We start from the raw sequence: 23,953 nt of genomic DNA on the forward strand, positions 1-23,953 counted from the left end.
TAATAATGTCTACCTCTCAGGATTGTTGTGAGAAATGAATGATATGATGTATGTAAAGTACCTTGAAAACCGTGAAGTAGGTGGTGCAGCAGATAGAGTACCAGTCCTGGATTCAGAAGGACCTGAGTTCAAATCTGGCCTCAGACACATAACACTTACTAGCTGTGTGACTCTGGGCAGTCACTTAACCCCAACTGCCTCACCAAAAAAAAAAGAAGAGAAAAGAAAAGAAAATGGTGAAGCACAGAATCATTACATAAATGCCAGCTGTTATTAATCATTGTGTTTTGTTGTGGTTATTCACCTTTACCATTCTACCTAGCTTTGTAGTGATCAGTTGGACAGACCAAGCTTCCCATCAGGCTTAACTCTTTTTTTGTTTGTTCATTTTTGCTATTAAAATTTTTTAGGCTTATCTCTTTAAGACCCAGACCAGTAGCCTCATCCAGTACAATTGGTTGCCTGACTTAGCTGTAATAACCCCTAAATGTTGGTACATTGGAAGAGCAGAGGTGTTTTCACTTACTGAGATTATTCACAAAGACCTCTAATTTCCTTTCTCAGATTCATAAGACTCATTTAAGACAGCCTATCTCTGCCTGAGAAACGTTGTCATGTTGGCATCCATGCCTTTAACTTCCATGCCCCAAGCTACCCTTAAGCCAATCGCAAGTGGTTCCCTGACTATGTTGGTGTTGTTATTTGTTCTTTGTTCTAGACGAAGATCATGATATCAGGAAGGTGGTGCCATGACTTGCAAGTGAATTGGATTTAAGGGAGGGAGGGCTGGGCAAAGTCACCAGCCTCACTTTCTCCTCTGGAGCCATCTGGGTCCAGTGGCCAGATAGAGATCAGGATGACTAAAAATGACCCCTTCCCTGCCTATGAAATCAGAGGTGGATGACCAATCCAATTTTCCTGAATGAGAATTCTCTCCTTCATATAAGACCCACAATCCACATCCATCCACATGAGTTGTATGAAATGATGAAGGGATCTAGGTGACCTACCCACCAAAAAGGAAGCAATAATGCAAGCTTGAGACAAATCCAAACTATAGCTTCTTATAGAACCTTCTCTGATCTCCTTCCTTGTGCTGTGCCTTGAAGTGGCTGAGTGGTACGTTGATAGAGCTCTGGGCCTGGAGTCAGGAAGATCTAAATTTAAATCTAGCTTCAGCCTCTTCCTAGGTGGATGATGCTGGGCAAGTCGCTTAACCTCCATTAGCCTTAGTTTCCTCGATTTCAAATTGAGGACAATAACACCTACCTCCCAGGACTGTTGTGAGGATACGATGATATGTATAAAGTGCTTGGCAAAGTACCTGTCACATAGTAGGCACTTTACAAATGTTTGTTCCCTCCTTCCTCCTTGACCTTATCTTTGATTGCTCCTGCCCACCTCTGGGTTCACATTTTGGACCTTATTCCTTACTTTGTTTGAGTTATAAAATGTGGCCATAATAAAGGTCTCCTGATTTTAGCATTACTGACCAGTCTAATCTCTTTTACAAAAGTCTGTAAGTACTAAAGCAGCTGCAATGGTCTAGGGTATCCAATAGAGTTAGCTTGCATCTTGGTTGTTGCTGTATAATAAGGCAAAAGGTATTTGGGTGTATATTATCTGGTTTGTGGATTCTTTGTGGAATATTTTACTTATTATATAACCAGGTTTTTATGGAATTGATTAGGTAGAGATAGCATGGTGAAAGAGAAAGAGCTCAGGAATTCGAAGACCTGAGTTTGACTCTTGGCTCTAATACCTGGGACAAGTCATTTAACCTCCTTGAGCCTCAGTTTCTTAATCTATAAATAGGGATAATAACTGCATGCCCAACCTACCTCATATGGGTCACTGGATGGGCCCAATGGTAGAATATATGGAAAGTACTTACTAAATGTTCTATAGATGCAAGGTGCATTCCTTGTACTTTTTGACTCACCCACCTAGGCTATATGGAAAGTCTGGACTATGTCTACCTTCTCTCTCTCTATTTGTCTGCTAAATTTCTATCCAATCTTTAAAATGCAACTCGAATGCCACCTTCTCCTTATAGCTTTCCATGATTATCCCAATGGGTAACCAATTTCTCTCCCTCTCCTCCCCATCCCCCAGCTCCACAAAATAATTTCTCTGTACCTTTCATTTTACATTAGTCTATAGGCATGGCATATCCCTCTATTACTCCAAGCTCCATCTCTTCGAATGCCTAGTAAAGTGCTCTGCACATAATAGGCTCTCAGAAAATATTTGTTAAATTGAGTAAATAGAAATCTAAAAGCTGCCATTGGATTTTCTTACATAGCAAGCACCTTCTCACATAATGCAGTGACTGACCAAGAGACAAACACCTGAGCCAAGAAAGCTGGTGCAATGCCTTTGGGAGACTAGCCAAGTATATATTACTAGACCCCGGGTAGATGACCTTGACCTTTATGTCCTGGGCCCCCTTTGGAGATCTGGGGAAGTCTATGGGCCCCTTCTCAGAATGATGTATTTAAATGCATGAAATAATATGCACAGAATTACAAAAGGAACCAACGGTAATGAATCCTTGTTATCAAAATGTTTTTTAAAATCAATTTCTCAGACTTGAGAAATTGCCCTAGAATAAAATAGATCTATGAAGTGGCCATTTTGGTAGATAACAACGAAGCTGTCCATACCATTGGGCCAGGTAGAGTGTGTGCTTTAGTGTCACAGCTTGCCAAAGTCCAAAGATTATCTCCATGGCCATAATGAAGGTCTACTATCCAAGCAAGCCTTGTGTCAAAGTCTTTGCCCAAAGAACATACCTAACAGATGTTTTTTATACTGAACTGGAATCTAGACAGTCACACCACCTTTGAAGAGGCACAATTCTGCCAGGCTGCACATCTGTCAAGAAAGACTTATAGCAGCCATCCATTCATCCCAATGGTAGTTAGTAAGCTTAAGAACTAATATCAAACATGGTCTTTGGAAACAGTATAGGGTTCTAATCCTGAACTTGTCACTACCTGTTTGAATTAAGCAAGTTACTTTCCTAGAGACCCCTCTCTCCTCCTCTGTCAAATGAGAGGGGAACTGAATGACCGATCCAATATCAGTATTTGAGAGGCTATAATGAATAGGGATGGCAAAAGAAGGCTCTAGGCATGAAATGATTAACCATAGCCTCAAATGATGTAGTATATAGATAGCTTTCATCAGAGCAATTTTTTTTGGTGGGGAAGAGGGGTTGAGTGGAATTGACATGTTATTTCATAGATACAGGAAGCTCCCTAATTAGGAAACTAGCTCTACTAGTGCAGACCTACAGCTATTCTCCAACTTAGAGCAGGGGTTATTAACCTAGGATCCATTCATTTGTTTTTAAAAATATTTTGAGAGGCAGCCAAGTGGCGCAGTGGATAGAGCTCCAGCTTTGGAGTCACAAGGACCTGAATTCAAATCTGGCCTCAGACATTTGACACTTACTAGCTGTATGACCCTGGGAAAGTCATGTAACCCTAATTGCCTAACTAAAAAAAAAATTTTGATAACTGTACTTTGATAGAATTGGTTTCTTTTTCAATGTTGTTCAGTCATTTCAGTAATGTCTGACTCTCATGGCCTTATTTGGGGTTTTCTTGGTAAAGATACTGGAGTGGTTTGTCATTTCCTTCTCTAGGTTATTTTACAGATGAGGAAACTGAGGCAAACAAGGGTAAGTGACTTGCCCAGGGTCACTGAGCTAGTAAGTGTCTGAGGCCAGATTTGAACTCATGTAGATGAATCTTCCTGATTCCAGGCCTGGCACTCACCCCCATGGCACCACCTAGCTGCCTTCTATTTTTGTAATACTATGTATTTTGTTTTAAATATTTCAAATCATTATTCTGAGAAAGATTTCTGAGATATTATACTAAGAAAGGTTTTGGAACACTTCCAAATGAGTCCAGGATACAAAAACATTTAAGAACCCCTGTTGTAGAGAGGCTCCTGGACACGGAGGGATTGTAACTTACCCAGGAGCATGATACCAGTATGTGCGACTTGAACAGGGGCCTTTCTGACCTGGATGCCAGGTCTCTGCCCACTACCCAACACAGTTTCTTTGGACACCAAGCCTGGCATCTAGCAATCACCCAAGGGGTAGTTGTTTTCTGAGCCAAGGCTTTGTGCCAATGTAGAGTCCAAGAGGCCAAAGCATCAGTAGTGATTGGGTACAACAACTAAGGATCACAGCTGCTATCAAATGACAGCCTTTACACGTGTGCAGAATGGAAAGGCGAGCTGGACATGCATCAATCAGTCTCTTCAACCCCACCTGCACACATACATGGCTACAGCCATCAAGAGGATTCATTTCCAATCTGAAGGACAGTTTTTTAAACCGCTTTCCCCAAGTTTTTTAGGTATGTAGGAAAACACTGCCTCCCAGAAATGGACTGCAATGCCGTTGAAACCAATGTGATTTTATAATCATCGGGATAATTATGCTCATGCCTATAACCTCGGAATTATCCCAGGCCCCTCTGCCAGAATGACATTGCTTTTAAAATTCTGCAGTTTCCCCGTGCCAGTGTGTGTTGGTTTGCTTGGTTACACTTCAGTGGCCAGGGCTGCAATAAACAATTCAGAAAGGTTTTGTGTAATGTGCAGGTCAGGCAGGGTGATAGTAATCAATCCATTTATTCCTTCATTCACTCATTAATCACGTATTGAATGCCTACTATGTGCAAGGCACTGTAAAGGGATATAAAGATATGAAATAAATCTCTCATTTACATAAGGCAGGTACGTAAATATATTTCAAGATGATGAGAACATAGGACCAGAGATTTAGAATTCAAAGGGACCTCATGGATCATATAGTCCAACCTCATTTTACAGATGAGGAAACAAAGGCCTAGAAAAGTCAAGTGACTTATCCAAGGAGTAAGGACCAGAACGTAGAATCCTCAGTTTGCAAATCTGGCCTTCTTTCCACTATACCACACACCTGCCATATCTTATTAAAATGTAAAAGGCCTTCAATGAAAACCAGTACCAAAGGAATCCAAATTCTAAAGGAGTTTTAGAAAGAAAAGAAATAACTTCTAGTTGATTATGTGAGGGATATTAGTGAAGGTTTCATGGAGGAAATGGCATTTGAGTTAGGCCTTGAATAATGTGAGATTTCAATGGGAAGAGATGGAGGAGGGCATGCCAGAAGAAAGAACAGCATAAGAAAAGAGAGATAGCTGAAGAAGAAGTAGGTTTGGAGAACAGGGAGCAAAGTGTGACTGGAACAGATAACATATGTAAGAATAATAGCAGGAGATAAGCATGAACTGGTAGAATGAAGACAGATCATTGAAGAATTTGAATGATATGGCAAGGAGTTTTAAATTTTATTTGATTGTCTCTAGGGAGGTATTAAAAGCTTTTGAGTTGGGGAGTGCTTTAATTAGAGCTACACTTTGGGAAGATTAAACTGGAAATTCTGTGAAGAATACATTTAGAGAGGTAAGAGATTGGAGGTGGGAGAGATACAGATAGTATTAACAGGGCTGGGTGATGATTTTGGTCATGGAGAGAAAGATGGAAGAAGTCAAAGACAGCACTAAGATTTTGACTCAGGTTGACAGAAGCTAATGTGTCCTTAACAGAAACAGCAAAATTCAGAAAAGGAGCAGATATAGGTGGGAATATAAAAAGTTGGATCTCAAGCATTGGATCTGAAAGGTGTATGAAATATGTAGGGATAAATTTCCAGGAGGCACTTGGAAATGTAACTGTTAGGACTTGGGAAAGAGGTAGGAGTTAGAAATAAGATCTGGAAATCATACACATAGAGAGGATAGTTGAAACCATGTTTCAAGGAATAGAGGACAGAGAATAGAACCTTTGGGAACACTGCCATTTAAGGAGCAGAAGGAGACCACAAAGGAGACAGAAAGAATGGTCAGAGAGGCAGGAGGAGAACCAGCTTAATACACTGTCATAGAAGCTAAGATAATAAGAAAGAATTTGAAGGATGCAGTGGTTTATAGTGATAAATATTACAGACAGGTCAAGAAGAATGGGCGCTAAGATGAGGACATTGTATCTTGCCTGGTATGATACACTGAGGTCATTGGTGTAATTTGGAAGAGAAACATCTTAGGCAGACGGTAGTACTCTAAACCCTAGTCAGTAGAAAGCAGTACAGAGGAAGTGGCCCAGAAATGAATACAGACATTTCTTGTGAGAAGTTTGAGAATGAAAGGAAGTAAAGAAAATAGGGTGGTAATTCAACTGGATAGTAAGACCCAGAGAGTTGGTTTTGTGTTTTGTTTTGTTTGCTTTTAAGATAGTGAAGACCCAAGGTTGACCAAAGTCAGAAAGAAGGAACATTCAGAGAGGGAAAGATTAAAGCAATAAGTGAGGGGTTAACTCATGGATCAGTATTAAAAGGTAGAGGAGTATGAGGTCACGAGCATCAGTGAAACTATTAAATGCGGTACAGACTATAGCAGATTGCATGCCATCTTGGGGAGGGGGGGAATTTAGGAACTCAAAATCTTATAAAAGTGAATGTTGAAAACTACAAATAAGTGAATGAAAAAAATTTTAAAAAGAAAAGAAAATATTAAATGTGCAAAGAAGGAGGGATACTCCCTGTGAGGAAAGAAAGAAGAGAAGGGACACAATATAGAGAAATTCTTAAAGTAGAAAGGAGGAAAATTAGAGGAATTTTTTTTTTGGTGGCACTGTACACAGTTGGAAGCAAAGTGATCCAAGAATAAGAGTTGTCAGGAGAAGGTCAAAAGGTAAAAGATAGAACCAAAACTTCTTTATAACCAAAATATCTTGCATTTGTATGCAGTAGTCACTTACAAGATCATAGGACCATAGACCAAGCCTCTCATTTGTCAGATGAGGACTCTGAGACATACAAGTCAAATGACTTGGCCAGAGTCAAACTAAGGAATGCCTAAAACAGGATTTTTAATTCATGATTCCAAATCCGGAATTCTATCCACTATGCCACCAAACTGTCTCACTTAAGGTTTGTTGAATTGAATAGCCAGGGGGATGTAGGGTTCCTAGTCATGATGTTTCCATGAGTTTCTCCAACCCCCAACAGCAGGGGTAGAAAAAGTGAATGAAACATATTTGATTAGAGAAAAAACAGGAGAACAATTTATTAGCAACAACGACATTATAAAGACAAACCAGCCACAATTCCAGAAGACAGGAAAGGAAGCATGCTACCTACTCAAGAAAGAAGTGATGGAATCAAAATGCTGAACAAAACATACATTTTTGGACTTGGCCAGTGAGGAAATTTGCTATGCTTAACCACGCATATGTTACAAAGGCATAGTTTTTCTTTATCTTTTTTTTTCAGCTGGGAGTGGGGAGGTGGCAGAGGGACAAAATAACAACTTATTAGTTGAAAAAAATTAAGTTTAACAAGAAAGAAAATAAGAAATGTCCCTTCAGTCTGGCTTACCTAAAGCTAGCCTCCCCGTACAGAGTTCCTGAAGGAAGAATTGCTCTTATTTGTAATCTGATCACTAACCCTATGGGCTGGGTGCAATAAAAGTAAAGAGACCTCTTTGCTATGTGTTGCTAATGTGATTAATGAAGAAAAACAGAAAAGCAGAATAATGTAATGGAAAAAGTGCTAGATTTGGAGTCAGAGGTCCTGAGTTGTAATCCTAATTTTGCCTTAGGATACCTAATACTCTGAGTTTCAGTTTTCTCATCCTTAAAATGGCCTCCAGAAGACCTTTTAGCTCTACGAATATGCCCTTAAATGTTTTCTGCTAGTACTGGTTGATGGAAAAATACCCACAGAAGTGTGGTGGAGAAAGGACAGTTTTCCTGGGCAGCCAGACTGTTGGACAAGTCATATCTAGATATACTCTAGCCTTGTCTGAGTTCCCTGCAGTAGCCACCCACGGTACCCAGCTGTTTTCCTGGCAGGCTCCCTCACTAGCAGAAGCAGATAGCACAACGTTCCTTTTCCTTACTTGCTTAATCCTGAGTCTCTCCACAAAGACTTCAAGGTGGGCCCATTAGTAACATGTTTAAGGATGTGTATTTCATGGAAATGTCCTATAAAACTACAACAAAACCATAAAGCTATATTAAGTTCATAGCTTTAGAGGTAGAAGGGAGCTTATAGGTCATCTACTTGCAACACCCTATTTAAGCTAAATACAGTCAAATCCCATCCAAGCAGTGGCAAGTGATTTTAGACACTGGATGACTTCACAAACCCAGTCAGTTGATTCTGAGCTTCAACACCCAATGACCTTCAGCCACAGGTAGCCAGACTCCGCCTTCTTTTCCCTTGGCACCCTCCCCCCACCCTCCTCCTTAGGGTGGCCCGAGAAACCCTACCTTTGCTTTAGCCATCTGCTCCACACTAGTCAGCAGGCCATCCACTTCTAGCTTCAACTCACTCTTCTCTTTCTCTAAGCTCTGCTTGACCCACTGCAGGTTGTCCACCTGCCCCTTCAGCTCCTTCAGGTTCTCCTCGTGTTTCTTTCTGATGGTGGTAGCAGTGGTATCAAAGTGAAAGGCGGCCTCCTCCAGATCTCTTCGAAGCCTCACAAACCCAGCCTCCGTCTTCTTATTGATCTCCATCTGGGCCAGACTGGTGCTTCTGGCCTCTTCCAGCTGCTCATTCATCTCTCCCAACTCAAAAGCCAGGTCATTCCTTTGCTTTTCCACCTTGGCTTGTGTTGTTTTTTCAGCTTCCAGTTCTTTTTCCAACTCCACTGTTCGAGCCTGGTACAACAGTAATAATTTTTCTTTTAGTGTGAAACCTGTACCATGTTTTATACTCAGGGAACATTATAGTGGCATTATTTATTGGTTCTCATAACTCTGAAAGGTCAGTTGGCTCTTTGGGTCACTATTTTACAGCTAAAGAAAGTGTTGCCAAGAGAGGTTAAGTGACTTACCCCAAATCAATACAGAGCCAGAATTAGAACTCACAGTTCCTGAGCTCTTAGCCCTACATGACATGTGGTCTCCTCTAATTACATGTAGTTTTTAAAAAAGGAAACTCTTTTCTTACTCCTTGAAAATAAACTTGAATATAGATCCATAACATGTTAGGGTTTAAAAAAAAACAAAAAGAACAATAGTAAGATGGTTCCCCACACAGTAATGTCTCACTAACCTGAAGACCACTTACTTGGCAATGTCAGCTGTTAAAAGCTATGCTAAAAGTTCATCTCTCTGGATGGAGCAGAACAATTTGCCTAAAACTAATTCACCTAAAGTCAGTTCCTCTTTAACAGAGCCAAGAGCTGCAAAGTAAGCAAAACCACCAGCCAAAATAGATGTCACAAAGGTCATGTACTTTATTCAGAGGCACCTCTTCAGGACCTTGGCCAGAGCCTGTAGATTCATTTTAGACAACACCTCTTTTGAGTTTGATTACCTGGTTTCTAAGCTCACAGCAGATTTGAGGCAACAAATTAGAAAATGAGAAAGGAGAGAGAAATAGGGGATTGGAGAGGTAGGTACACTGACAAGCATTAAGAAGTGGCAGCTGACAGTGAGGGAGGAGACAAAACAATTATAGAAAATAGAACTCAAAATGCCTAGGGTCTGGATCCATTTAGGGAAGGGCCCAAATCCTTTGTTAATCCTTGAGAACTTCACTGTATTACAGAAGAATAAAATTACTGAAGTTCGCCATGATGACTGAGTCGTGGAAAACAATGGTGTTAGGCAAATTCGTTTTAAGTAAATTGTCCTATCTGATGAATGAGCGTTAACTGTCATTCTATTTGAGGTATGACTAAAATTAGTGATTTGGGGGGCATCTATGTGGCACAGTGGACAGAGTGCTGGACATAAGAGTCAGGAAGATTCATCTTTGTGAGTTCAAATCCAGCCTTAGACATTTATGAGCTGTGTGACCCTGGACAAGTCACTTGACCCTGTTTGCTTCCATTTCCTCTTCTATAAAATAATCTGGAGAAGGAAATGGCAAACCACTCCAGGATCTTTGCCAAGAAATTCCCAAATGGGGTCACAAAGAGTCAAATATGACTGAAAAATGACTCAACCACAAAATTAATGATTTAAGTATGACTATAAATTAAAAGGACTTGCATGGTTAATAGATGTATATGACCAAATCAGTATTTCCCCCTTCAAAATATTCTTATTCTAAGGATGCTGCCATTTCTTATATATATTTTGGAGCTCTTCTTTTGAATATCTGTAGTGATGGTAAATAGTCATCTTTTCAGAGTGAATTTAATTTCTGAAAGCAGATGAAAGTCATTGAGAGCCAATAATGGTGAATTATTAGATGGATGATCAAGTTGGGTAATACCATTTTTGGTCTAAAACAAGGGGTTTTAACAAAATGGTCTGGTTGTTGCTTTTTTAAAGAGTCATTTATCTTTTAAAGTCAGTCTCATTACTTTATGGCACTACACATATACCAACCAACAGGTATTTATTAGGTACTTATACATAGGTAATTGGCATGCATAGAGTTCATACTTGGAGTTGGAGAGCCTGCATTCAAGACCTGATCATGACCCATGATAACTACCTGACCTTGGCCAAGTAACTTAAACTTTCAGTGCCCAAGGCAACTTGCTAAGATTATAAGAAGCAGATGAGTTGCTGTTCTGTATTTGTGGAAAGGTTTTCCACACTGGGACCTCCTTATGTTGCTATAATAATAATAAAAACAACTGGCATATACATAGTACCTAAAGATTTGCAAAGCACTTTACTCAAATTATCTTATTAGATCCTCACTAAAGCCCTGTGAGGTAGGTGCTCTTATTATCCCCACTTCACAGATGAGGAAACTGAGGCTGAAAGAAGTAAAATGAATTGCCAAGGGTTACATAACTAGTAATTGTCTGAAGCAAGATTTGAGCTCAGGTCTTCCTAACTCCATATCTAACTGCACCAGTTAGCTTCAATTACAGGTTCAAAACAAAAAGAATTCACTGATGAACACAGTATGTTCTGAGGTTCTTAGCAGTTAAAAGAAACTGCTAACCTCCAATGTCAAGGACTTTTGGTTACAGACAACACATCTATTAAAAAATTGCCTTGGTGGATACTGCAGGACCATCCATCATTGCTTGGTCCAGATCATGAATACAGTATTCAGCAACCTGAGGTTACCTGAAGCTCCTCCACCATGTTCTGGAACTGGCTGAGGAGGTTCCTCTCATCTGTGGAATCTGGATTCAGCAGGCCCATTTCCAATTCTTTCCTGAGTTTTTTAAGGAGAGAATCCAAGAACAAACAGAAGCATGGTTCCTCTACACCTTCAAATTGAACCTCTGGTCAGAGAGGAAAGTTGTTTTTTCTCTTTTAAGTGAAAGTACAGTGACCTAGAAATAGCAATTTCTAAAGCAAGTATTAGAATTCTGAGTAAGGGTGCCCAAGGACTTCTGATTCTATCACCACTGTGCTGAGGAAGGATACAGATCTTCAAAAGTAAAGGCAACAGACAGAAGGCAGGTAAGTTTATTTAAATCAGTGGCCTTCCTTTCCCCTACCAAATCCTCAACTTTATTACTGATACTACAGTTATATAACAATGTTTTTAAAAATTGTACTATTAGTAAAGACTTTACATCAGTTTTTAAGATTGGTGTCTACTTTCCACAAATACTCAGTTACCTGGAATTCCCAGCTGGACTAGGTAGTATAGAACATGATACTATCCACCCCCACATAACAATAACTCAGGCCCAACTCTGATTCTGGCTCTTCATGGTTTTTAACCAGTTTTATCCTAACCACAGCCCTACCTTTATGTCCATGTTATTATCTCCATGGGTCAAACCACATATCTTCCCTTAACCTAGCCTTATTCTAGTTCAGGAATTCTTAACCACCTTTTTGCGTGAGTGTCATGGACCCCTTTGTCAGAGTGTTGAAGCCTGTGGACTCCTCTTCAGAAGTATATTTTTAAAGACAAATGCATAGGATTGCAAAGAAGATCAACTATATTGAAATACAACTATTAAAGTATTTTTTAAAACAAGTTCATAGACCTTAGATTAAGAACTCCTGCTCCAAACCCTTATCCTACCTTCATTTTGTACCTCATTAACTATTTCCCTTTTTATTCTGTTCCAGACTAGGGATAGGGACTGGATCTGTGATTTCATTGGTATAGGTAACTCCCAGGTAAGAAAATTCCCTTTGCCAATGTAGGTCAGTACCTTCTCTGCAACTTATAGTCTTAGGGAGTTGCCTAGAGCCCTGAAAAGTTGTGTCTTGTCTGGAGTCACACAGCCAGTATGTGTCAAAGATGGGACTTGAAGCCAGGTCTTCCTAAATCTATGATCAGCTTTCTCTCCTCTGCTTTGTTTCCTCTAAATCCATTCTAGGTAGCTTTAAAACTTAGAGAAGTTCCATTGAATTTACCAAATATTATTGAAAAGAAAAAATTAGAGGAAAGCAGGTCAAAAGCAGGAAAACAAGAGAAAAGACATGAGATGTTTTGTAAGGTAACGAGACTGATTTTTCTTCTGCTGTTTATGGGATTAGTCACTTTGCAGGCACAGCTTATGTATTCCTTCCCAACAATGCCAGTGCTGCATTGCCTTAATGAACAAACTTCCAAAAAACACCAACAGAGAGGGAAAACTGTTCAAAACTGAAGCACATGTAAACAATCAGGGCGAAGGGTAATGGGGAGAATAAGGCTTGCCCAACGTTCTAGGACTCAAAAATACAGCCCTAGAAAATTGAAATTCAAAAATTCAAAAAATTGAAATAATTTTTGTATCAAGTAAGTCAGGATGGAAAATATACAATTTCTATGAATTCAAATCAATTTGGTTGGATATTTAATTCCTGACACCACTTTATAGATATCTACTCTTCTATCTCTACCCCACTAAAAACTTGGACTTCATGCCACCTCCCTCAGCCTGGAACATTGGTCTTTGACTTATTTTGTTCTTCCATGCCCTTTCCAAGAAGCTTTCCACACCATACCTCCCTGACCCCTTCCAACACCCTTTTTATCATTTTCCCTCAGTAGAATGTAATTTCCTTGTGGGCCAGGATCTTGCTTACTTACTTTTATTTGTATCCCCCAGTGCTTAGCACTAGCACTAGAATATACCAAAGGCTTAATAAATGCTCTACCTATGTAGATTCTAAAACATGCTTACCTGTTTTACCTCAGTGATTATATCTATTACTTCACTTAAATTTTTTCTTCCTCTTGGCCTTTACCACTGGGATTCTTACTGCTGCACAAAGTGAGCAGCCTATTGGCCATACCTTTTGCCAATCCTGTCTTTAGCCTATTCCCCAAATATTTCCAGAGGAATAGGACAGTTGCCTTAATCCAACCACACACTGCTCTTTAACGCATTTGATTTTCCTTTTAGCCCTTTTGCCAAGATACTACATAAGTTTGATTTTTTTAAGTCTGTTATCTTTCCCTAGAGTCATTAAAAAATGAGGCATTGGAAGCACAAGAGTGACAAAACAGATTAGTTGCTCCTCCCAGTATGTACTGTGGTTCCTAAATTATCTGGCCAACAGAAAGGCATCTTACTTTTCTAATTTTTCATCTAGTTGCTGCCGGTCATTCTCCAGATCCATGATGCTTTCCTGGCTTAGATCTAAATCACCCTCCAGTTTCTCCTTTTGCCATTCCAGGTCCATCTTTATTTTCTTCTCCTGCTCATAGACACCCTCAAGCTGACAAAAGAAAAATTTGTTATTTTTAACTAAATGATTAATGACATCAAGATGCTTAAAACTCTCTTGCAGAAGGTTGGTGTGTATAATGTACTTAAAACCCATAGAAGAAGAAAGAACAAAAACCATACCCTGTAAATAATATCAATGTATACATTCTACTCTCTATAATATGTGCATATATTTATGTTACATGTATACATTATATTAAAATATCAATACGATATGGCAATACATGTTGTAAATATGGCAAATAAATGTTTGTACTAACACAAAGGAAAGCCTTGGTAGTATTAAAGAAGAGCTTTTCATTATCACATTTAAAAACAACAAGCATTTATCTATCTATTATTATTTAACCTACTATGTGCCAGGTACTGTGTGAGCTCTTTTGAGAGCAGGGAATATTTTTTTGACTTTCTTTGTATCACCAGCCCTTAGCACAGTGCCTAGCATATATCAGGCTCCTAACAAATGCTAGTTAACTAATTAACTGCAAATACAAAGAGAAGCAAGACCATGGTTCTTTCATCTTGAGAGCCTCACGTTCTAATGGAGGAGACAACACAAAACTACTACATATGCTATGTATGTATGTATGTATGTATGTATGTATGTAGATATGTACATAGACATAGATACACACATACGCACATTTATTTATTACTCACACATACACAGAGTATAAACAGGAGGCAATCTGAAAGGGCAGACATTAACAATTTTGCATGGTAGTAGGACATATAGGTGGAAATGCCCTGTAGATAAAGTCATGGAATTGCTATGAGGGAAAACTCTCTGGAAACTTTACACAAAGTCATGGCAGTTAAAATGAAAGCATATGAACTTCCTGAGGAAGTATGTATGCAAAAGTTGAAAGTCCCTAGGAATCCTGGTACTGAGACCCATAGGTTAACCTCATTTAGGAGGCAAGGGGTTGGGGAACAAAGGGAAGAAGATGAGAGAAGAGAAAGAAAAGCCAGAGAGACATAGGAAAAAGAGAAAATGGAGAGAACACATGGCTGACTGTCCATATCTTCAAATGCAGAACAGTTTCTAGGAAAAAATGAGAGTGAACACACACTGAGCTTAAACCAGAGCAAACCAAAATATTCCCACTGCCTTTAGAACTCTTAAGTTATTATCTGCCATGAATTGTAAAACATTTACAAATCAAACACACATAGTGGGATCTCATATTCCTTATACTTCTCAGTCACGTAAGTATAAAAATGTAGTTGGTTATAGATAATCACCTGAAAATTCCTTCCTGTTCCTTTCTAATGTTTTCATTAAGGATGCCTTCAGAGTGTTTATAGACCATTCTGAGAGAGTTTGTATAGATATGAAAGCCAATATCTGAATTGGTAATTATTTATGCCTTCTCATTCACCTTTATTGGGAGGGATGAAGGAGGAAAGATCTTTTATATTATTAAGAGTATAGTATTGAGATATATATATATATATATATATATATATATATATATATATATATATATATATTATATATAGTCAGAATAATAGAATCATGCAGTTGGAAAGGACTTCAGAAGCCATCTAAACTAACCCCACACTAAACAAAAATCCCTTGATTAAAGACCTCCTGTGAAAAGGAACACATCATTTCATCCACAAAATTAGACAACTGAACTAAATGGTCTATGGAATCACTTCCAATTCTAGATCTATGAAACTATGATTCTATGACCTATTAAGAAAATTCATTTCAATTCTGTATAGTTCTAAATTGTTAGGAAATGTGCCTTTAAATTAAGCCAAAATCTGACTTCACATCTTCTTGATCTAAGCAAAACAAGTCGAATCACCCTTCAAATAGTTGTACATAAAGGTCATGTACTCCTTAGGTTTTGTCTGCCTCAGAAAAAACTCAGTTCATTTAATCAGTCTTCATATGTCATCATCTCAAGGTACTTCTGCACCCTGGATGCTCCCATCTTGACATTTTCCAACTTATCAATACTGTTCCTAGAATCTGGAACTGAGAACTGGATGCAGCTTTACGTATGTGGTTGGACCAAGGCAGAGTGCAGTGGAATTATCACCTCTCCAATCCTGAACACTATCTCTCTTAAAACAACTAAGACTGCATTAATTTTGTAGGGCTATTGTATCATATTGTTCACTCATCTGGAACTTGTAGTCCACTAAAACCCTATGATTTTCTTTGGATCAACTGCTATCTAGCCACACCTCTCCATTTTGCATTTATAGATTTAGTTTTTTCAACTCAACTATAGACCTTTACATTTATTTCTATTAAATTTTCCTTTGTTAAACTTGGCCCCATATTCTAACCTGTCAAGATCCTTTTTGGATCCTAATGATAGCCTAATGTGTTAACCACTTTTCCTAGTTTTGTTCCATGTGAAGATTTTATAAGCACATCAAAAACATCTTGTTGGGGCAACTAGGTGATGCAGTGGATAGAGCACCGGCCCTGAAGTCAAGAGGACCTGAGTTCAAATCTGGCCTCAGAACAAACACTTGACACTTACTAGCTGTTTGACCCTGGGCAAGTCACTTAACCCCGATGCCTAAAAATTTAAAAATTAACTAATTAATTAATTAGAAATGTCTTGTTAAGGGTCTTTGATAAAAATTTTAGATGACACAGAATCATATGGGCCTTCCACTCCAGACTCCATTACACATTGACATTGAACTATTGTTAATGACTCACTTTTGGGGTCCAGTTGTTCAACTAGTTCTGGTCAACTTCATCTTCATAAATTCTTTACATAAGAAAATATTTAACTCTTTAGAGGAAAACAGTTCAAACTGTGTCTCCTATATATACATTAAAACTATATACATCAATGAAAGTTATGACTATGGCTATATCTTTGCTTATTGACACAATGTTATAAAAGATGTAGTAGGTGAAGTCAAAAGCCCCCAAAGGGATTGCTTATTGATACCAAAGTCCTACAAAAGCCCCAACTCACAGATGACATTGTATCAGTTGCATTTATCCCTGGAACACTGTAAAATCTCCTCCATGGAATCTACAGCAATGCAAAACAATTTTGGAACCATCCACCAAAAACAAAAACAAAAAAACAAAGTGGATAAAAAACACCCAGTGTCTAGCTGTTATCTAGTTGGATGGGCAGCCAATCAAATTAGCCTATTATTATCCCTGACAGGCTAGATAATGGGCTACCCCAGAATGGAAGAAGTTTATATTTAGAAAAATGAGCAATGCTGTAGATGATCCCAAACTGCTCACTATTTTAAGACTCATGTCATTAACATCAATGTTCTTCTGGTGATGCATATGGCTTTGACTCATGGAACAGTATGACATCAAAGGAAAAGAAGTGCAAATAATCTAAAGGGCAATGAAAAAAATGAGTGGTTGATATAAGCAGGCCTTATTTAGCCCACTGTTAACAATAACTCGCAAGAAAAATTGGTATGAAATGTTACCAAAAACATATATGACTACAAAAGTAAGAATGAGAGATAACAAATAAAAAGCCCACTTTTTTACAAGTTACTTTAAAAGATACTCTAAAAAAAAACAAGAGGGATATCCCTAGAATATTTAGTAGTTTCTTTATGGAGCGTTTATGAGAAAATATTGATAATCACATAGGATGAGAAGGTAAGGAGAAATTATAATTTGCATTAAGGAAACAGTACCCATGCCAGTAAAATGACAGATCCATTAAAGTCCCAGCGTACTGGAGAACAAAGCCTATATTTGCATGTAATTCATGCCACATAGCTAAACAATATATAATTGCATATAGTCATTTAGTTTATAACAGGGTATTAACCCTGTCTTCTAATGCCAATTAGTGAAGTAGAGAATGAAGATGGGACAAAGGCCAAGAATGAGGCCAGATTAAAACTGAGAGGGTCAGGGGTAGATACTGATCAGTTTTCATAGAACTAGCATTAGAATGGCATATGTGAAGATGGAACCCAATTGTGGTACTGAAAATAGGAGTAAGAACAAGGTTCCATTATTGCAGTGCAAGGTTCTTCCAATATGCAAGGAAAAGAGAACACTTTATGAAGAAAAATCCATGAAGTCAATCTTAGTACTCTTCTATGAAGTCCTGAAAAACATAGACATAACTCAACTCCTAACATGATCAGCTTAAATATTGTATATGGTCTTCTATTTAGTATTGAAGTTGTATATATTATCTCTCCATCTATGTTTAAGTTCCTTAGGACAGAGAACATGTCTTTATTCTACTCCCCACTATGGAGACCCAGCCTTACCCTAGTCATGTTTATTATAGAATTCTGTTGATTGATATACATTGAAAGAATTGCCAACTATGAAGATAATAATTTTGAAACAAAATATGCCTCTAAGTTTTCTTGATTCTCTAAAATCAAAATACATAAAAAATAGAAACATATCCAAAAAGGGTGGGGGAAAATCACTTGCCTCATTGACTTGCTATTCTATTTTGAGCTTTGCTTTGCTTGGGGTGCTGGGTATGTCTCCTTTGGTTTGCACTTCATCTATGGCTTCTGGTGGGTCTTCTTGGTAGCCTTTACATCTTTGTTAAGTTTCTCAATGTCATCATTCAGCAACTCTATTTCCGTCAGGTTCTTGACCTGTGGGTAAGGAGTAATAACTGTTCAAGATGTCCTTCATCAGAACCAACAGGATGTTTAAGGAGGCCATCTTTTTTTCATCCATTTTTTTTCATACTGGACATTTATACGGTAGCCAGTGTTACAGACAGGATCATGACGAACAGAGAAACTTAACACCTGATGGACCTTTAGAAATTCTGAGGCAAAATGACCCCTCCAGTTATTTTGGATGGACATTACCTGTGTTACCGACCTATATTCAAAGGATCAAAAATTAAAAATCTAGAGCTGGAAGAGATCTTCAAGGCCATCTAATCCAATCCCCTCATTTTGCAGGGTCAGGAAATGGAGACTAAGAGAAGTTTAGTGGCTTGTCCAACATCACACAAGTGATATGACCTGGGATTTGAACCAAGGTTCTCCGAGTCCAAAATCAGTGTTCTTTCCCCAATACCACATTGCCAATTGTAAAGAGACAGACCTTTGGAAGATATACCTTTCCTGCAGAGTGGGACCAACTGAAAACCATCTACCTGAGAATATGGGGATGTAGGTAGAGTTGGTAAACCTGGATCTGGATCTGGCCTCATCATGGGTGTGTGAGAACAGTGTCTTCACAGATTCCCGATCATTCTGCTTTCTATAGTAAACTCTCTCAGTGTTTTTCACATAGTTGGTACCTAATAAATATCTACTGAATTGAATTATTTGCCATGATCATGGACATGACGATCTAGTTAATCAAAATTTCTGGTAATCAAAGAGTTACTCCATATGCTATATAGAAATGACCAATTTTCATGAAGTGAGAATACAGAAAATCATAGGTAACACTAAAAAGCATATTAGCTTTACTTTGAAGTCTTTCTCTGATGATTCAGAAGAATCTTGCTAGTCTCAGGGACCTGGGCTCCCGGCTTTAGAAGTTAGAAGATGATCATCTAGTCCAACTCCCTAATTTTATAGATGAGGAAATTGAGGCCCATAGAGATGGAATGATTGCTCAAGATCATTCAAATAGAAAGCATCATTACAAAACACAAAATACCATTCTTATACTGGTCATATGTGGTAGTGCCCAGATGAATGGTTCTAGGAATAGAATGTCTAAAAACAAAACATGTGAGCCTGAAACTGGGATCTATTCATCTGAAAGAGAGCCAGAAAAGGGAGTAGGTGTCACTCGTCAAAGTCATCATTAAAGCTTTATATGTTGAAAAAATTCAAAAGAGTTAGGTACACTGATAAACACCACGACCAAACATAATTCCAGAGGACTCAAAATGAAACATGCTACCCATCTCTGGATAGAAAGAGCCAATGCTTAGCACAGTACCTGGCACATAGTAAGCAGTTAATAAATGTCTGATTGATTGATTGATGGACAGATCCAGAGAATACTTTGAGACTGTTTTTTGACACAGCAAATGAAGAAATTTGTTTTGATGAGCATACACACTTGTAATAAGCTTTGTTTTTCTTGCTTTCTCAATGGGTCAACAGGAGAAGACAGAGGTGAGAGAAAGAGAATGAAAATAAAATTAAATTTGAATTTTAAAAAGTTTTATATATGGGATGTCTACCAATTCCAAATGTTTGACACACATCATTCTTGGCTACTCTCAACTCCTACAAAGACAAGAGAATCAATTCTCTACCTAAAAATAAAGCAATTCATTCAAATTCCAACAGCAAATCCAGGGCAGAATTAAAATTGCTACCTATTCCAAATCAGCCATTTAGTTAACTGTGACCCTCTATGACAAAAAAAAAACCACTTTGAGTCCAAAGAAATCTATTTTAACCTTTCTATCTTATTTTGTACACAATGATACTGAAGCAAATGGGGGAAAATTACTTAGAAGATTAACTGTGATTTCAACATAAGCTTGTGTTTGAAATCTAAATTTGATGGCTCAGCACACTGTGTTCTATATCTTATACCAGTTTTAACCTTCCTGTAACCTAAGGGAGCCGGTTCTTGTGCTAATTAAAAAGAAGCTGGTGACAGAAACCAGGTTTGAGAGAGTTGTAGTACAGGCATGTGGGCCACCAGGCCTCCCTCTTCAGAGGGGAAAAAAAAAGTACCTTATGTTCTGTAGAGTGCTTTTCTTTCTCTGACTTCACCAGTGTTGTTTCCAGGTCATCGATTTCTTTCTTCAGCCTAGGGCATTCATCTTCCAGTTCCCTCTTCCTGGCATTCAGCTCAGAATTTATCTCCTCTTCTTCCTTTACTGGCTCAGAGAGTGCTTTGACTTTGGCCTCCAGCTGGATCTTGGATATTATCAGAGTTGTTCTGTTCTTCAACATCTGCCAGGGTCTCTTACTCCTACCATGATGCAGAGAAAATAGTTGCCAACAGCTGGAAATAATTCATCAGCAAAGAATTCTGTTTAACATTTAGCAGAGAGCTAATTGCCTGCCCTCTGTATAACATGTTGTCCACCTACCTTTTCTTAAACCTCTAAAATAATATAACAATCGCTCTGATGGGAGTGCCTTATTTATGTTTAGAGGCAAATTCAAACTTCCAGCCTGATTAATAAATTAAATTACCTTTTCCAGGGCACTGAAGGGAATCCTGGCGATCAAAAAACAAATATGTTTAAAAAAAAATAAGCCATGTGCCTCTAAACCCACAATTTCTAGAAATGCTCATGTTGGTATATAGTATGAGTGAATGTGATTGTTTCCAAAAGGGTGAAAAATCACATTCCAGAACTACAGAATGTAGGCTATTTATGATGGAATCCACTCCATAATATCATCAATCAGAGCTGTTAACTAGCAGAGAGTAAATGGGCTTTAGCTTAGGATCCTAGTATCTAGGGGGTGAGTTTCTTCCCCAAGGGGGGTACCTTCTCCCTGGTGTGAATGTCATACCCCTACTTGGCCTCAAGGAACTCCAAATACCCGATAGACACAGCCCAACTGCCTGCAGGCCACTACCCTCCCCATCCTGTCCCCTTAACACCCCTTGCCTGGGAGCCTACCTTATGCCTCTCAATCTTCCTGCTGGACTTCCTGGAGGATGAGCTGTTCTCTCCTGGATTACATCCACAGTTGGACTGTTCTCTGTTCTGCCACCACCATACACTTTCATTATTTTTGTCCCCATGTGAAAAAAAATCCTAGTTGTACCTCTGTCCTCAACACTTTCATTTGTAACCTAAATAAATATTTAGTAAATGTAACCATTTATTAGACAGTGCATTGTAGTGGACAGAGGAGATGACCTTGAAGCCAGGAAGCCCTGGATTCTGAGCTTGGGACACATTGAGCTGTGTAACCCTGAGTAACCCTCCATGCTTTCCACAACTCTTAAGACTATATAAGTTAGATTAGAAGGTACATTAAGCTGTGCAACCTTGAGTAACCTTCCATGCTTTCCACAATTCTTTATTTTTTTTGGGGGGGGGGTTAGGCAATGGGGTTAAGTGACTTGCCCAGGGTCACACAGCTAGTAAGTGTTATGTGTCCGAGGCCAGATTTGAACTCAGGTCCTCCTGAATCCAGGGCCAGGGCTCTATCTACTGCACCACCTAGCTGCCCCTTTTCTATAACTCTTAAGACTATATAAGCTAGACTAGAAGGTACATTAAGCGTATAACCCTGAATAACCCTCTGTGCTTTCCCCAACAAGCTAGACTAGAAGGTGCTAACCTACATAGGTAGAGGGTCTTTTTTCATCTGTAGTTGCCTATAACAAAAAAATCACAGATCCAGTCCTGGTCCCTATTCTTAAATGGAATCAAATCATGTACTACTTTCTCAAAGCCCAGATTCAAGATTCCCAGAGTTATTTGAAGTCAATAGCTACATTTCATTTGATTTCTAATAAACCTTTTGCCTCGAGGATTCCAACAACAGCAAACTCCACAAGTTGTAGTGAGGCTGCATAAAGAAGCATTTCCTTTTATCCATTTCCAACTGTACCGCCTCAAACTCTCCCTGAGTGGCCCATTGTTCTTCGTGTTATGGGTCAGGATCAGAATGAAGGAACTGATTGCCTTTCAGTATAAACCACCTTTCATAAGTCTGAATCCCTCAATCAAGTTCCCTCTAATTTGTCTCCATTAGAAGCTAAATGAAACCTCTTCTTTGTGAGCAAGCTCTTGATTGCACCAGGTCTTAACGCACCACAACTCCAAACATATCTCCATTTCCCTTTTCAAGACCTCACCCGTCCTCTGCAACATATTGGCTCAGGAAGTGTATTATCTTCTCATTTGCTATGCTTAAGTTGTCTCTGCTGTTAGATCAGTAGCAGATAAAGGCAAAATCCTGTTTACTGGCCTCTGGGTCAGCTCTTGGCAGGAGAAGCTAGTGGCTCTCAGCAGCTGGTTACAGGGAGGGGGTGGGAAGAGTTAAGGACAAAGATGAGAAAGGAAAAGGGGAGAAAAGTAAATCTCCACCCTCCATCAGGACCTCAAAGAGGGAGCTAAATGAAAAATGTAAAGACAGCTTTAGCAGGAAGGGTCAGAAGCAAGACAGAAGAGCCTCCAAAATTTGGGGAATAATAGATGTATTTCATCTTATTGCAGCCCCAGTTGACAGGCAGAACAGATATTTTGTTCCATTCCATTCAGTGTGCATCTAGGGCCTGCTACCAGCTCTGAATGAAGAGGTGTATCCAATTGACTGTCATTGATCCATTCATTACCCAGGACAGCAGGGTTTGGGGACTGAGCCTTGGTAGGTGCCAGTTTAACAGCCTGAAGATTCTTTCCCCAATGACTGTTATTCCCACACAGACTCACTATGTTAATTAGAAGGGGATAACTTAGGATTTCCAAGGCTAAGTCAGAAGAAAGCTTATTGGTTTGACCCCTGTTGAGCTGAGCTCTGTCTGTTTTTGACACAGTGACTGACAAGTGTAAACACCACCCATCCTCTAGGTAACCAGGCTGACTTGGATTTTTCTTTAACTTCATCACAATCCCATCCTCCTTCATTAGGTCTGCCATTCCATCGTCCTAACCTTCATTCCCACTCCCCTTGGAGCTCCACTAACCAAACCGTCTCCATGGACAGTCAAGGCAACACTTGATATGTTCCATTCCTGTGTAGGGTAGAGAGGCAGAAAAGGATAGTTGAGTCTCATCTGTAGTTATCCCAAATCTATCACACACTGCAACTCATTCTAAACAAGAATGACGGTAGGGCAAGGAGGTTTTAAAAAAGAGTAAAAAAAAAAAGTGTGTGCATATGGTTAAACTAACAGCAGAGACAACTAGACTCTGTAAATTTGAAACATGGAATTGACCCAAGGGAAAAGCAGAGTTAAATTCAGCTCTTTTTTTTTTAAGGTAATTGGGGTTGTCACTTTGCCCAGGGTCACACAGCTACTGACAAGTGCTTGGTCTGAGGCTGGATTTGATCTCGGGTCCTCCTGACTTCAGGGCTGGTGTTCTATCCACTGCACCACCTAGCTTCCCCAATTCAGCTCTTTAATAAGTTATTTTTTTCCCCTAAAATTCTTTCAATGAGTTCAAAATCACCTAAACAGTTAAGCTGTTTTTGTTGATGTTACTGAATTTGAACGTCAGAAAAATTAATACAATGCTTTTAAAATTAATTTCTTCAATTGATTAATTCATTCAGTACTTACTATTTGATGGTATGCAATTCATTCAATACTTACTATGTCAGCATTGAATGCTTATTATATGTAAGCCACCATGCCAGGTACTACCAGGAAGGAA

The 23,953-nt window shown here is 38.9% G+C and overlaps 1 protein-coding gene across 1 annotated transcript in view; it reads right to left on the reverse strand.

Annotated features, from left to right (window-relative positions):
* Nucleotides 1-23,953, reverse strand: part of LOC110217522 (myosin-15) — a 94,887-nt gene that overhangs the window by 64,627 nt on the left and 6,307 nt on the right. The window contains 7 exon segments of the mRNA XM_078146138.1: nt 8,341-8,730; nt 11,113-11,203; nt 13,517-13,662; nt 18,094-18,176; nt 18,179-18,266; nt 20,337-20,544; nt 20,546-20,577. Of these exon segments, the coding sequence (XP_078002264.1) occupies nt 8,341-8,730; nt 11,113-11,203; nt 13,517-13,662; nt 18,094-18,176; nt 18,179-18,266; nt 20,337-20,544; nt 20,546-20,577 (1,038 nt within the window).

This window comes from Phascolarctos cinereus, unplaced genomic scaffold (assembly GCF_003287225.1).
Source record: "Phascolarctos cinereus isolate Bilbo 61053 unplaced genomic scaffold, phaCin_HiC Scaffold_726;HRSCAF=1367, whole genome shotgun sequence".
NCBI classification, from domain to species: domain Eukaryota; kingdom Metazoa; phylum Chordata; class Mammalia; order Diprotodontia; family Phascolarctidae; genus Phascolarctos; species Phascolarctos cinereus.